Here is a 12350-nt window from a genome sequence, read left to right as displayed (position 1 = left end):
GAAGCCTCTTTGCAAAAGTCACATGGGGCCCGGTCTAATGCCCTGATTATTTCGGTCAAGGAAACTGAGGCACAGAGAGGACTGCCATCCCCCAGGTCTCGTGAACCCCACGCTGGGTGGCTCAGTCTTTGAGGACCCCCCTTAGACCCTGTCTCTCACGTGCTGCTCAGGGAGCCAGTTGGCAGACCCTTGGGAAGCCTCCAGCTGCCCTGGGCCCAGGCTGGCCTGGGGGCACCCCAAGTTCGCTGGGTACACTGGCCTGGTCAGAGAGCCGCTCTGCCCTGTACTTCCTCCTGCTGCGTGGCGTGCAGTAGCCACTTGGTCCAGCAGTGAGGGGGATCCAGGCTTGCCTGTCACTCCTTCCGACTGGAATCAATGGGGCCAAGGCCCCCGGGAAGCCTGGCAGCCACGAGGATTCCTGGGGCGCATGAAAGGAATACAACCATTCAGATGGGGCTTGAACCGCTCAGCTCTGCCACCCCCGCACGTGGTCTCGGTGAAGTGGCTTTACACCTCTGAGCCTGGGTTTCTTCATCTCTAATCGATATCCCAAGGCTTGGCCCTCCCCACTGGGGCCAGCCAGGCCAGTCTCCCCACATCCTTGCCGAGCTGCTCCTCCAGAAGCTCCTCCCTCCCCAGGGTTAGCCGCTGGGGCTGTGCAGAGCCCCATGCCTGTAGTGAGGGATGGAGGCCTGAGCTAGCGGCCCACCTTTACCGAGCCTCGCCGTGCACCAGGTACTCACTACGTGTTAACTTGTTTTATCCTCCAGCGATCCAATTAGATGGGTGGAAATGCAGAGTGGAAAGGAAGACAGAGAGACCCTAAATCTGTCTGGCAGAGCTGGGATTTTAACCCAGGCAGCTACACACACATCCCCACGTGAGCCAACTAAACCTACCTGCCAGTGCCTGATCCAGGCCATGGGTCTAGGCCGCGCTGCCGAGTACGCTGTGGCGATTTACATTACAATTTTAATTAAGATGAAAAATGTAGTTCTTGGGGAGCGCCCTGGTGGCCTAGTGGTTAGGATTCCGGGCTCTCACTGCCGGGCCTGGGTTCAATCCCTGGTCGGGGTCTTGGGTCACACTAGTCATCTCTTAAGTACTTGACAGCCACAGTGGCTGGTGGCCACCACACTGGACGGTGCAGATAGAGGCCATTTCCGCCGATGACCACAGAGAATTCTATTGGGCAGCTCCAGGTAGGGCACTACTAGGTGCTGGGGGCCAAACTGGGACACTCAGTGCCACTGGAGGTCAAAATCAGTGGGCTTTCTGGACAAGGTGCCCCTCCCCAGGCCTTAGAATGTCGTGAGACACTAGAGAGGGCGGGAGGGTGCGTGTGGTGGCCATAAGCACAGATAACCCTGAGTTTGCAGCCTTGCTTTCTCATTGCTGGCTGTGTGGCACCAGGCAAGTTACTTACCCTGTCTAAGCCTCATCTGTAAAATGGGCCTAAGGCACCTGCATCAGAAACAACATAAAGCAGGTGTCAAGGGGCCTGGCGTTTCTGGGTGCTCAGTGTTTACGCATTTGTGGTGTAGAGTTTGGGAAAATCTGGGAGACGGTTCTCTCGCTGTCACAGGCGACCACACAAGCTCCAAGAGCCCAGGCCCTCCCAGGCAGTGCAAGTGGGCTAGGCGCCTGGGAGAAGCTTGGGGCCATGGTCTGAGCACACTTTCCCACAGAGGCTGAAGTAGGAACAAGCACAGCTGGGCCTTGGACGGGCTCCTGGGCCTCCGTGGGAAGCAGGAAGCCATTGGCCCAAGCTCCCAACTTTCCAACCCCAGCTCAAAATTAGGCCAGGGCTGGGGAGTGTCGGGCCCACCGCCAAGGAGCAAGCTGGAGGTCTACTCAGCAGTAGGACCCTGGTGTCTGCCACACACACACAAACACACGCACACACACACACAGGTGAGACACACCTCTGCAGACAGGGCCACTGTAGCTTGGGGAGCAAAGCACTCTACTGTCTCCTGAAACAAGTCCCCATCCTGCACCCTGAACCAGAACCAGAACCAGGTGGGAACCTGATTCTCAGTCACAGGGCTGGTGTTGCCACTTTCCAGGGGAAAATCTTTAGTTACAACCATCGCCACTGGGTTTCTCCTTCTAAAATCTGAGCCATTTTCCTTTGCTTGCAGTCCAGCCCCAGCTGCATGTCCTGTCCTCCCAGGCATACAGTCTCCTGGAGGCATCTCACACACACGCACACACACACACACACACACCCCATCCCACATTCCTTCCTGCCCCTGCACCTTTACTCACATCATCCCTTCCGTCCCAACTCTCCTTCCCGCCTTTGCTCTTTCTAAATATCCACCTTTCGAGGGTAGGTCTGCTGCCCCCCTCCAGGTCTGCTGCCCCCCCTCCAGGTCTGCTGCCCCCCTTCCAGGTCTGCTGCCCCCCCTCCAGGTCTGCTGCCCCCCTTCCAGGTCTGCTGCCCCCCCCCAGGTCTGCTGCCCCCCCTTCCAGGTCTGCTGCCCCCCCTCCAGGTCTGCTGCCCCCCCCTCCAGGTCTGCTGCCCCCCCTTCCAGGTCTGCTGCCCCCCCCTCCAGGTCTGCTGCCCCCCCAGGTCTGCTGCCCCCCCTCCAGGTCTGCTGCCCCCCCTTCCAGGCAGCCCTCTCCCATCGCCCCAGACCACTCTGACCGCCCCTTCTGGGGAATGCCTCTACAACATACCCTTTTGACCAGGCTTTGGGGCACCTGATCACAAGGTGACTTGTATATTTTCTTCTCCTGGGTGTTTGTCTTGTGTCTCCAACTAGACAGTGTGCTGTGTGAGAGCAGAACTGTGTTTCCCACCACTTCTGCCCAGACACAATGCTGGTTCTACAGCAGACCCTCAGTTACGACACGGATGGATGCATGGACGGACGGACAGACAAATGCACTTGGAGAGAGACAGGGAAGGCCTCCACACCTGGAACACCCTCCTTGCCCTTCTCTCCGGGGATTTCACGGTGGAACCCCATCACGGCACTTTGTCACTCCCTTCCCACAGTTCCCCATCTTCCCTCTCCTCCCTGGACTGCTTGTCAGCCCCATCTGGGTGGGATGCCTCGGAGCACACAGCGGGGACCCCAGGCCTGAGCTGGCACCCCGAGCGAGAGAGCCAGGGTTTTAGGAAGCCATGCTGGTGAGGGGCCAGTCAACACTTCCCCCACTCTGGCCGCCGTCCACGCTCCAAATCTAGCCCCTCTTGGGAACCCAGGCTGTTGGCCAGGGAGCCTCTCCACGTGCCCGATGCCATTCTAAGAGCTTCGCGCATTATCCCAGGTAAACCCCACAACAACAGCAAAGGTAGGAACTAATTTTATCCCTTTGACAAATGAAGGTACAGAGAGGTTAAGAAACTTGCCTCTGTCACAAAGTGGTAAGTGGCTGAAGCAGGCCCCACCCCGCTCACACTCTTAACCTCTGCTGGAGGCCTGGACACGGTGGAGCCGTCCCCGGGCTGGAGACACGCTCAGGACCTTTGCCATAGTGGTGAGTCCAGTCATGGTGAGGAGCCAGACAGACAGACGGAGCTTTGTCCTTTTGCTGTGGACGGAGCAGCAGCAGAGCCCCTCCGGGATGTTCAGGAGACCAGCACGAGGCCTGGGAGGTGTCTGTGATCACCCTGGCTCGGGCCTCTCTGGGACACAGCTTCGGGGGTGCGCAGGAGGCGGGAGGAAACTCTTTCCTCTCCAGGAATTCAGCTTTTTCGCCCCGGGGCAGGAATTCCGGCCTCTCTGGACGGTCCACATGGTCACAATGGGGCCCATTCTCAGAACCCTGGAGAAAACAGCCCCTGCGGAGAAAGGACGGATTCTTGTTGGACACAAGGGCCCTCAGTGCCACAATTTAGATCAGGGCACAGATGGGGGCAAGGAACAGATTCATGCCCCCTCTGTCTGTCTTCCCTAGAGGCTGCTGCCCCTTGAGACCATTCCGTGCAAAGGCTCTCAAAAGCCAGAACGAAAACCCAGCTAGGGGCTAAGGGGGGTGGAAAACTGCTCCAGATTCTCCCGCCCTCAGCCCGCCGGAAGCCCCTGCCCTCAGAGCCTCGCTGCTCGGCTTCTGGAGCGACAGGCTGTCTCAGTTTTGGTTTCACAGAGAGTGAACAGCCTGTGGGGACACTCAGAGGGGCCCCCTTATAGGGATGGGGAAACTGAGGGCTCGAGAGTTTGTTGGTGTTCCTAAACCTTTTGCTGCCATGGTGAGAAGTTTCACATCACAACCCAATACAGACAGACAGGTAGACAAGCAGGTAGACATCAGAAACCCAAGTTTCGCAAAACAGGATTTAAACTTAACCGTGGGTGACTCCATCATTTTGTTCCTTCTACCTGTTAAAGATGCTTGTTGGAACCCACCGAGGTGATTTCAGAACTCACTAATGGGTCACAACCTGGCATTCAGAAAGCACTAGTTTGAAGTGACTTGCGCAGGTCCACCGGCCGCTGAGGGGCAGAGCCAGGCCCAGAACCCTGGTGGCTCTGTTGACATTTCAGGCTCAGAGCTGTCACAGCCTCTCTCCTGCCCTGCCCCCCTGGCTGTCCATCTCACCTCTTAACAAAACACCTTTCTCCAGCCAGGCTCTGACCCCATCACTCCCTAATTCTGAAAACCTCCAGATTTCACAGCAGGACATCAAAGCCCTCCCCTTCCCCCCTCCCCTCCCCCAGCCTGGCCTTTCCCTGCCTGTCCCTCTGCTCACCAATGCTCCCCAGTAGTTCAGCTCCTCCTCTTTGGAGTTACTTGTTCCTGCTTCTAGAACTTTCCCCTCTCTACCCTCTCCATGGACCCAAACCCCTCGGATCCTTCAAGGCTCAGCTCAAGGCTTCCTCCTCTAGGAAGCCACCTTGCATGTCCTACAGCCCTGGGATCTCTCTCTTCTCTGCACCTGGAGTGTAACGTCTCCTGTGACTCTCAGCATAGATTATCTCAGAATGTTACCTTTCTCTTTCTCACTGTGCTATGTAGTTTCATCCCCTAATTTAACCCCGAACTTGCAGGCCTTCTGCATGTCACACATTTCTCCCACGCCTGCACGGGCCCTCACGAGGCAGCCCCCAGCAAGAGCTAGAAGGTGCTTATTGGTTGATAACAGCCGTCAAAACCATCACTACATCACTGTGTGAAGGGCTCCACGTCACTCTCCTGGCCAAGGTTGCATACCATTACTCCCAGACCCCATATTTTAGGTACCGCCCACGTCCCCAAGACCACTTGGCTCTCAAGGTCACCCACAGCCATCTGGCAACCCGCGGTTCCCAGCGGCCGCAGCCCTGCAGACAGGCATCCCGGGCCAAGCAGCCAATGTCAGCCAGCAGACAGGAGGGTGAGAACATCAAGCTGGCAGTGCGTGCCTGTCCTCTTCTGCCAGGACACTCACTGATGGGAATGACAGTGCGGGGGAGAGGGACGGCAGGCAGCGGAGGGCATGGCCCTGTAGCACTCAGAATTCCACCTGGTGGGGACTCAGCCTCCTTCCACAGAGCAGCCCGGCCAGACTGGGCTTCCTTTCCTGGTCTCTCCCCTGCCTCAGGGGGTCTTCCTGGCTTTCCTCTCACTCCGGGAGCCCGTGACCAGCAGGATGCCGCCTCCTTTCCCCAGTGAGAGCCTGCTTCTCCGGCCTGTGCGTCCTCTCCTTGCAGCCCGTTCCCTGGTGGACCTCTGCGTGGGGAGCCCTCTGGGTCAGGACGTCAGTGGAGCCTCACAAGCCTGGGCAAGCCACCTAAGCCCTCAGGACCTCAGTCTCCTCACCCATAAAATGGGTTAACACCACCTCTGCCTACTTCAGAGCACTGAAGGGCAAATGTCTGTTCAAGAAAGGGCAGAGGGAGGGGAAGCACGTGTAAAAACAGGTAGTCCAGACACAGGAACTGTTAAATGCCTTTCCTGCCCCCTCCCTGCAGCCTCTCCCTCTTTTCTGTCTCCAGCACCAGCCCCTTCGCTGGAATGTCCGGGGAAGGAGCACAGCATGCCTCACCAAGAGAAAAGAAAGGGAAAAAAATTTAAAAAGAAGAGAAAAGAAAAGGGAAGCTGACCTGTTTGGGTGCCATTAGCATGAACATCTCTTGGTTCGGGGCTCTGAGCATTTGCCGCTCTTTGGAGGTTAAATGAATCCCAATAAATGAGTCCAGAGCTTGCCAGTTCCTGTGGGTCAGTGTCACCCTGAAAACATGATTGTTTCCAGATGAGCCCTGTTCTAACATTGTGTGCACAACAGGCTTTCCCTAGGTGGACGGCACTAGACAGAGACCAATGCTGGTTTGGTGTCTGAAAGCCCAAAACTCTGCATAGGGGGGCTGGACTTGCCCCTGTGTGGCACTCTGCTGCCAGCAGCATGGCGGGGTCCTTAAGAAGAAGCCCCTTCCTTTGGTTTTAGGGGGTTCTGCAGGGTCCGAGTTCAAACGGGCCTTTGGCATTTGGGTAACAACAGAGATGGGGTCTGGTCCAGGTGTGAAAGAATAATAATTTCTATAGCATTTTCTGTGCTGGGCACTATGTGAACCCCCTTTATGAGTGCTGTATGTTTCATCTTCCCCAGATCCTAATGGGTTGGTAGAGTTATTATCCTCTTTCTACAGACAGAGAAATAGAGGCTCGAGAGGTAAAGGGAGTAGCTCAGGATGACCACCCAGCTAGCAAGTAGCAGAGAGTTGAACTGGAGGCTGTCTGCTTCCAGCACCTGTCCTCACCCCGCAGGCAGCAGCATCCTAAGAGGAAGGGCCAAGAGACGAACTGTTTATATCACGTGGGGGAGGGGGAGGCCTCAGGAGTCCCTGTTTAAATGGGGGAAGGGTGTGATGCTGGGTTGGAGGAACCCCGTCCCTTTCCCCCAGCCAGGCCTGACCTGTGGACCATCTGGTGACCAGCTATCCTGGTTTGTCTGCAACCTTCCCAGTTTGAGCCCTGAAAGTCCCATGTCCCAGTTTGCCCAGGATGGTTGGTCACTGTGGTCTTGGTCACCCCCGGACCAGTTGCAGAGAAGGCTGAGTGGCCTGATGGAGCTGTGTCGGGACAGCCTGGGAGGCCTTTCCGATTACATTAGCTTCTGGTAGCACTAGAGGGAGACGCTAGCCCTCGCCTCCCCTCCCTTTCTCCTTCCTGTGACTCCCTGGGAGATAGTGATTCAGCAGCAAGTCGAAAGCAGGCTACACTGTGACCTACTAGGAGTGGAATCACCAGCGGTATAGGGGCTGTCAGCACCACCTCCAGACAAGAGCTGAGCAAGGAGGGGAGGTGGGAAGGGGGTCTTGAGTGGTTCAGGACCTGGACTCTGACAGACGGCCTGCTGTCCTGCCCGGGCCAGGACTGATTGCAGGGCAGCAGGAGGTGGGCATGCCAGAAGGGAGAGCCCTGCCTTTCCCCCTCACCGTGCCCTGGTATGTGAGGGATGGGGGAGTCCCAGCCACTGGATACCTAAGCTGCTTCTCATACTCAGCGGCTAAAAATACGCAATGGCTTTGCTAAAAGGTGCCCAACGGAAACCTACAAGAGGTTTCCTATTAGGGCCGCGCCTGCTCGGGCTGGAGGCCAGATGCTGTGTGAAGGATTCCTATGCCTGCCATTCTGACCACCCAGTCCCAGCCTGGCACCTCCCCTGCCAGGGCCTCAGCTTCCACTCCATTAACCCATGTGCTTCTCAGGCCCCCAGGGCCTTGCATTGCCCTCCCTCCCCTGCACCCACTGGGTGGCAGAATTTGGGGTTTGGTCTTGACCCCCAGAGCAATGCCCGGGTCCTCGGCCACCCAATCGCAGCCTCACCTACTCACTGTGTGACCTTGAACAGGTTGTCTAGCTTCTCTAAGCTTTGCTGTCCTCACCTGCAAAGCAAGGAGACCACAGGATCCAGGAGCCCTTGGTGGGAAGGGCTCGCGCTCTGGTTGAGGAAGAGGCCGCCCAGGAGATTTGCCTGGAAGCTCAACCTCATTGTGCTCACGGAGCGGAAATGTTTCTTAGGCGTGGCTGGGGTCCTGCTGGAGATTATGGTACAGTGACTGCAGTGCCCCTTGGCACAACTCCTGCCTACCTGTCAGGGTTGTAGTGACTGGGCAGAGACTGCTGGGCCCCAGGCTCTCAGCCAACACTGGCCCAGCCTCGGGACCCCCAGCGGGTAGATGCAGACACTGTGTTAGGTCAGGTCGCGATGGGGCCCCACGTCTGAATTTGTAACTGGCTCTCCAGGTGAACCTGTTGAATGACCAGGTCGAGAGTTGCTGACGGGGCCTGGCACAGAGCGGGCCCTCGGCCCCTGTGAACTATGTCCCTCGCCTACTCCTGAGCCTTAGCGGGCTTCCCTGTCACACGGTAATGACCTGCCCATCTCCCCTCGGGGGCTGTTGACAAGCTCAAAGAGAATCCTGGGCAGCTGCAGCTGCACAAACAGGGGGAGAAGATGGCCATCACTGCGAGGAAGCCACCCCCCGTCTGGACTGCTAGCAGCCAGGGGTTGGGCAGTGAGCCATTGTGGTCCCCAGCCCAGAGGCTTCTCCTGCAAGACCAGAAGGAAAATGGTGGGGCAGGGGAGGGCAGTTCCCCCTTGCCCTCCACTCTCTGCCCTTCCCCAGGCCCCACTCTGCAAAAAGCCTGAGAAACAAATTCTCTCCTTGGGAGATGCAAGTCTGCTAGGCAGGACATAGCCTCCGTACAATGTTCTCCTCCTCACCGGGAATTTTTCCCACAGTAGAGCTTCAACCGGCACAGCCAGGCGCTCCGGACAGTCTCTCCCCGTCTCCCTTCTGCCCCAGGGAGGTGACGCTGGCTCAGGCTTTCCTGGACTGCCAGGTCGAGGATGGGGGCAGATGGGAACTCTCCCACCTGCCTTTTGGAGGCAACAGATTCAACAGGTTCCCCTTTCCCCCCATCCTTGTTGCAGTATCATTCGGGCACGTGGGCTTATGAACCACAGCCCTTGCCCAGCTTGGATGACCTTGGGCAGTGGCTGAACCTCTGTTTCCTCATCCGCAAAACGGGGATGATAGGACCTCCATAGTGTGGATGTGAGGATTGAAAGAGGCTTGAAATACCAAGGAGGTTCTCAAACAGGACCGCTGGTAAGGGGACGGTATCAGAAATGCACGTTCCGGGCCTCAGCCCCAGCATTCCGACTCACTGGTTTCTGAGTCCAAACTTTGGGAGACATAGAAGCCTCGGAGAGGGGGATCCCCTCATCCTTGGCTGTGCAGGCAGATCACCTTGGAGCTTAACAAATCCCCCCTAAGCCCAGGCCGCCCCCCAGATTCATAGGCTCAGAATCTCGGGGAGCGTCCATGAGGGTGACTCCCTTCCCGGTGAACCTGCTGCCCTTTCCTCCAAGAGACCCCCCTCTTTCCAGCCGGCAGACCTAGCTGGCCTGTTGGCATATTTTCTTTGATCCCAGGGGAAACGGAAGGCATTTCCTCTAGTCTCCACATTGATCACCAGCCAGCCCCACCTGAGCACTTAACAGACCTCCAGCGTCGTAGAGGCTCCCCTGAGGATTGGCGGAGGAAGGGGTGCTGGGAGGGGCCAAGGGCAGGAGGGCAGTGGGGGCAGGATTTGGAAAGTAGCCTGCTGCTGAGTCTGGGTTAAGTCCTTGCTGCAGAGCAGGGAAGGCTCCAGGCTGGGGCAGCTCAGGGCACCAAACAGTTATTGTCAGTGACAGGATTTGCATCCAGTGCTCACTTACTCAGAAGCTCAACCTTTGTTCCTGTCCATGCAGTACGCTCTGCCTCACCCCTACTGAATCCCAGGTTCCCAGCCTGAGCTTTTCTGGTCAACATTCAACCTACAGCCCCTATTTATCCATCACTTATGCCAGGCCAAGGGATGCAGTGGGAGGGAACAAGCCACAGTGTGACCTCAGGGAGCCTTGGGTCTAGGATGGGGGCAGACTTTAATCAAAGGGTCACACAAATCTGTAATTACGCAGAGGCCAGCAGAGGGAGGATGTCGGGGAAGACAGGTTGAGGAGGTGACATTTCAGTCGTGACTTTAAAGGCTGAGTGAGCAAGAGCAAGCAGTATAAACAACTGGGAAGGGAAGCTCTGCCGGGGAGGGGAGCGGGCTCCCGGCGCGGGGCAGGACCTGGGTTCTAGCGACCACCCCCGGGGCCTCAGTTTCCCTATTAACGAGGTGGGTGGAAACGTGCCTCACCCTCCCCCATCGGAGGACGGACGGGGGAAGGTGCCTGGGAAAGGGCACGAGCGGCCCACCGAGCCCATCCAGTTGGGCCGGGGCGGGGCGGGGCAGGGGTGCTCGCTGCGGGCGGCGGGGAGGGGCGTGGAGGGGCAGGCGGACCGCGCCTGGAGGCCGGGCTGGCTGGGACCCGCGGGCAGGCGCGGCGCGCAGTGCGTGCGGCTGCGGAGCGCGCGGCTCGCCGGCCGCCGGCATCACATGAGCATCCGGCCCGTGGGTGCCCGGCAGCCGCAGCCCTGCAGCCCAGCGGCCGCGCGCCTCCGCACGACCCTAACCATGTCTGTCTGTTGTTGCTTCTTTTTCAGGGACTATGGCAGTTCCAAGAGGAAATCAGGTAAGGGAGCATCCCGGCGTTCTTCCCTCCAGCCTCCCCTCCCGCTTCGTGCACGCGCCGCTCCGACCCTAAGGAGGACTTTCTGGGGACTTGTCCTCGCCCGCCTGCCCTGTGGTCCTGTGGGCCAGGGTACTCCCTGTGGTTGCCCCCCTCCTCAGTCCATGCCCCCTAAGACCTCTGGTACTCGCGCCTCCTCCTCGCACCGCGCCCCTCGGGCTCTCCCGGTGGGGGTGGGAGCGGGTGCATGGGGAGTGTGGGGATGCCTGTGAAGGGCCTAAGCCCCCGCGACGGGTGCAGCCGGATCCTCCTCCTGGGCCTGCGGGGCCAACTCCTGGGCACCTCTGTGGTTTCTCCCTCGGTCCTTCCCGCGGTGCGGCAGCGATGGAAGGGTTAATAGAAACGAGAGGCTGGGTTTTCGCCGTGGGAAGGTGAGATCCAGGACCGAAAAAGGGCGGAGGGGAACGGAGGGGAATCGTGCTGCAGAGACTGGGTTTTTAACGGCTACAGCGCAGACCTTCCCCTCCTTCCCCAACTCTGAGCGCGTTCTCCACCGTGCCGGGGTGGAGGCTCTGCGTGGTGGCCCTCAGAGACACCCGATGGGAGGCCACCGACCCGCCCTGGCATCGGCCCGGCAGGTGCCGGGCTCACTCCGAGTTTGCGAAGCGGGTGGAGACGGGGAGCGTCGGGGCAGGTCCTTGGACGCTGGACGCTGTGTTTAGGGCGCAGTCGGCTGGGGTCAGAGGAGGATTCTCTCTGGGTGGGGGAGGAGGGACTAGGCAAATGCCAGCACGTGGGCGGGGCGCAGTTAATTGGGAGAGGGTGGCCCCTTGTACTTAGGGCTGTGTGTACTGGGAGTTGGGGCGGGGAAGGGAATGCAGCGATCTGTGTGGGCTTGTGTGTTGTCCGTATTTATGGGGGTGCGCAACCATCTGGGGCTCTGGCCTTGGGGATGTGGGAAGTGTGTATGAACACCTAGCTTACATTAATGGCTCACGTTGTAGCGAGGTACTTGTGTCCAGGTGCTTTGAACTGTGGATCAAAAGAGGTATGTGTGCCTGTGTGTGATGGATGGGCTGTGAATTGGGCTAGTTGTGATTGCATGGTGCGTTTCTGAGTGTGGGTCCGTATGTTTTGTGTGTATAAGTGCTTGCTTATATATTCACTGGGATGAGGAAAGATGTGTCCTGGCTTACATACGGGGGGAACGTGTGTGTGTACAGGGGGTTGTGCGTGTTCATGTGGGGCTTCATAGTTGTGTGCTCTTGAGGGTATGTTTACTTGTTTGGGGGTGTGTGTGCCACTGTGTTAGGATGTATCCAGTTGTGGGTTGGCGTGTGTTTGTGTCTAGCTGTGGGATGAGACTGCGTGTGCACACATGCCTGTCACCTGGGGAGGGGTGCTTCAGGTATGCCCACCCCTGGTGCAGAACAGCATTTCCTCCATGAACAGGGGGTAAGGCTGCCTCATGAACTTGAGGAATTGCAGCATCTCCTCAGCTGTCACTTGCAGCCCGAGTCATAGGTGGGGGAACCTGGAAGGAGGGGCAAACATGGGATTGTGTTCCGTCACACCCCTCTCCCCAAGAAACTTGCCCTGGGCCTCAGAGGTGTAGTGGCTGGTTGAGCCTGGGCTCAGATTCTTTTTTTATAAATTTATTTATTTTTGGCCGTGTTGGGTCTTCGCTGCTGCATGCGGACTTTCTCTAGTTGCAGCGAGGGGGGCTACTCTTCGTTGCGGTACGCGGGCTTCTCATTGCAGTGGCTTCTCTTGTAGCAGAGCACAGGCTCTAGGGACGCGGGTTTCAGTAGTTGTGGCACGCAGGCTCTAGAGCGCAGGCTCAGTA

At 58.1% G+C, this 12350-nt stretch overlaps 1 protein-coding gene across 6 annotated transcripts in view; it reads left to right on the top strand.

Annotated features, from left to right (window-relative positions):
* SH3PXD2A (SH3 and PX domains 2A) overlaps positions 1-12350 on the top strand; it is a 248697-nt gene that overhangs the window by 142040 nt on the left and 94307 nt on the right. For 4 of the 6 annotated variants that reach the window (XM_060125289.1, XM_060125291.1, XM_060125290.1 and 1 more), the window contains one exon: positions 10479-10507. The exons of 1 other annotated variant lie outside the window; for it this stretch is intronic. In XM_060125289.1, coding sequence (XP_059981272.1) covers positions 10479-10507 — 29 coding nt within the window. Of the gene's footprint in view, positions 1-10374; positions 10508-12350 lie in introns of those variants that run through there. One more of the 6 variants, XM_060125295.1, reaches the window with a different exon arrangement.

The sequence above is a fragment of the Lagenorhynchus albirostris genome, chromosome 16 (genome assembly GCF_949774975.1).
Source record: "Lagenorhynchus albirostris chromosome 16, mLagAlb1.1, whole genome shotgun sequence".
In the NCBI taxonomy this organism is placed as follows: Eukaryota; Metazoa; Chordata; class Mammalia; order Artiodactyla; family Delphinidae; genus Lagenorhynchus; species Lagenorhynchus albirostris.
The sequence above is the reverse complement of the archived record's forward strand: the minus strand, read 5'-3'. Positions and strand labels throughout refer to the sequence as shown.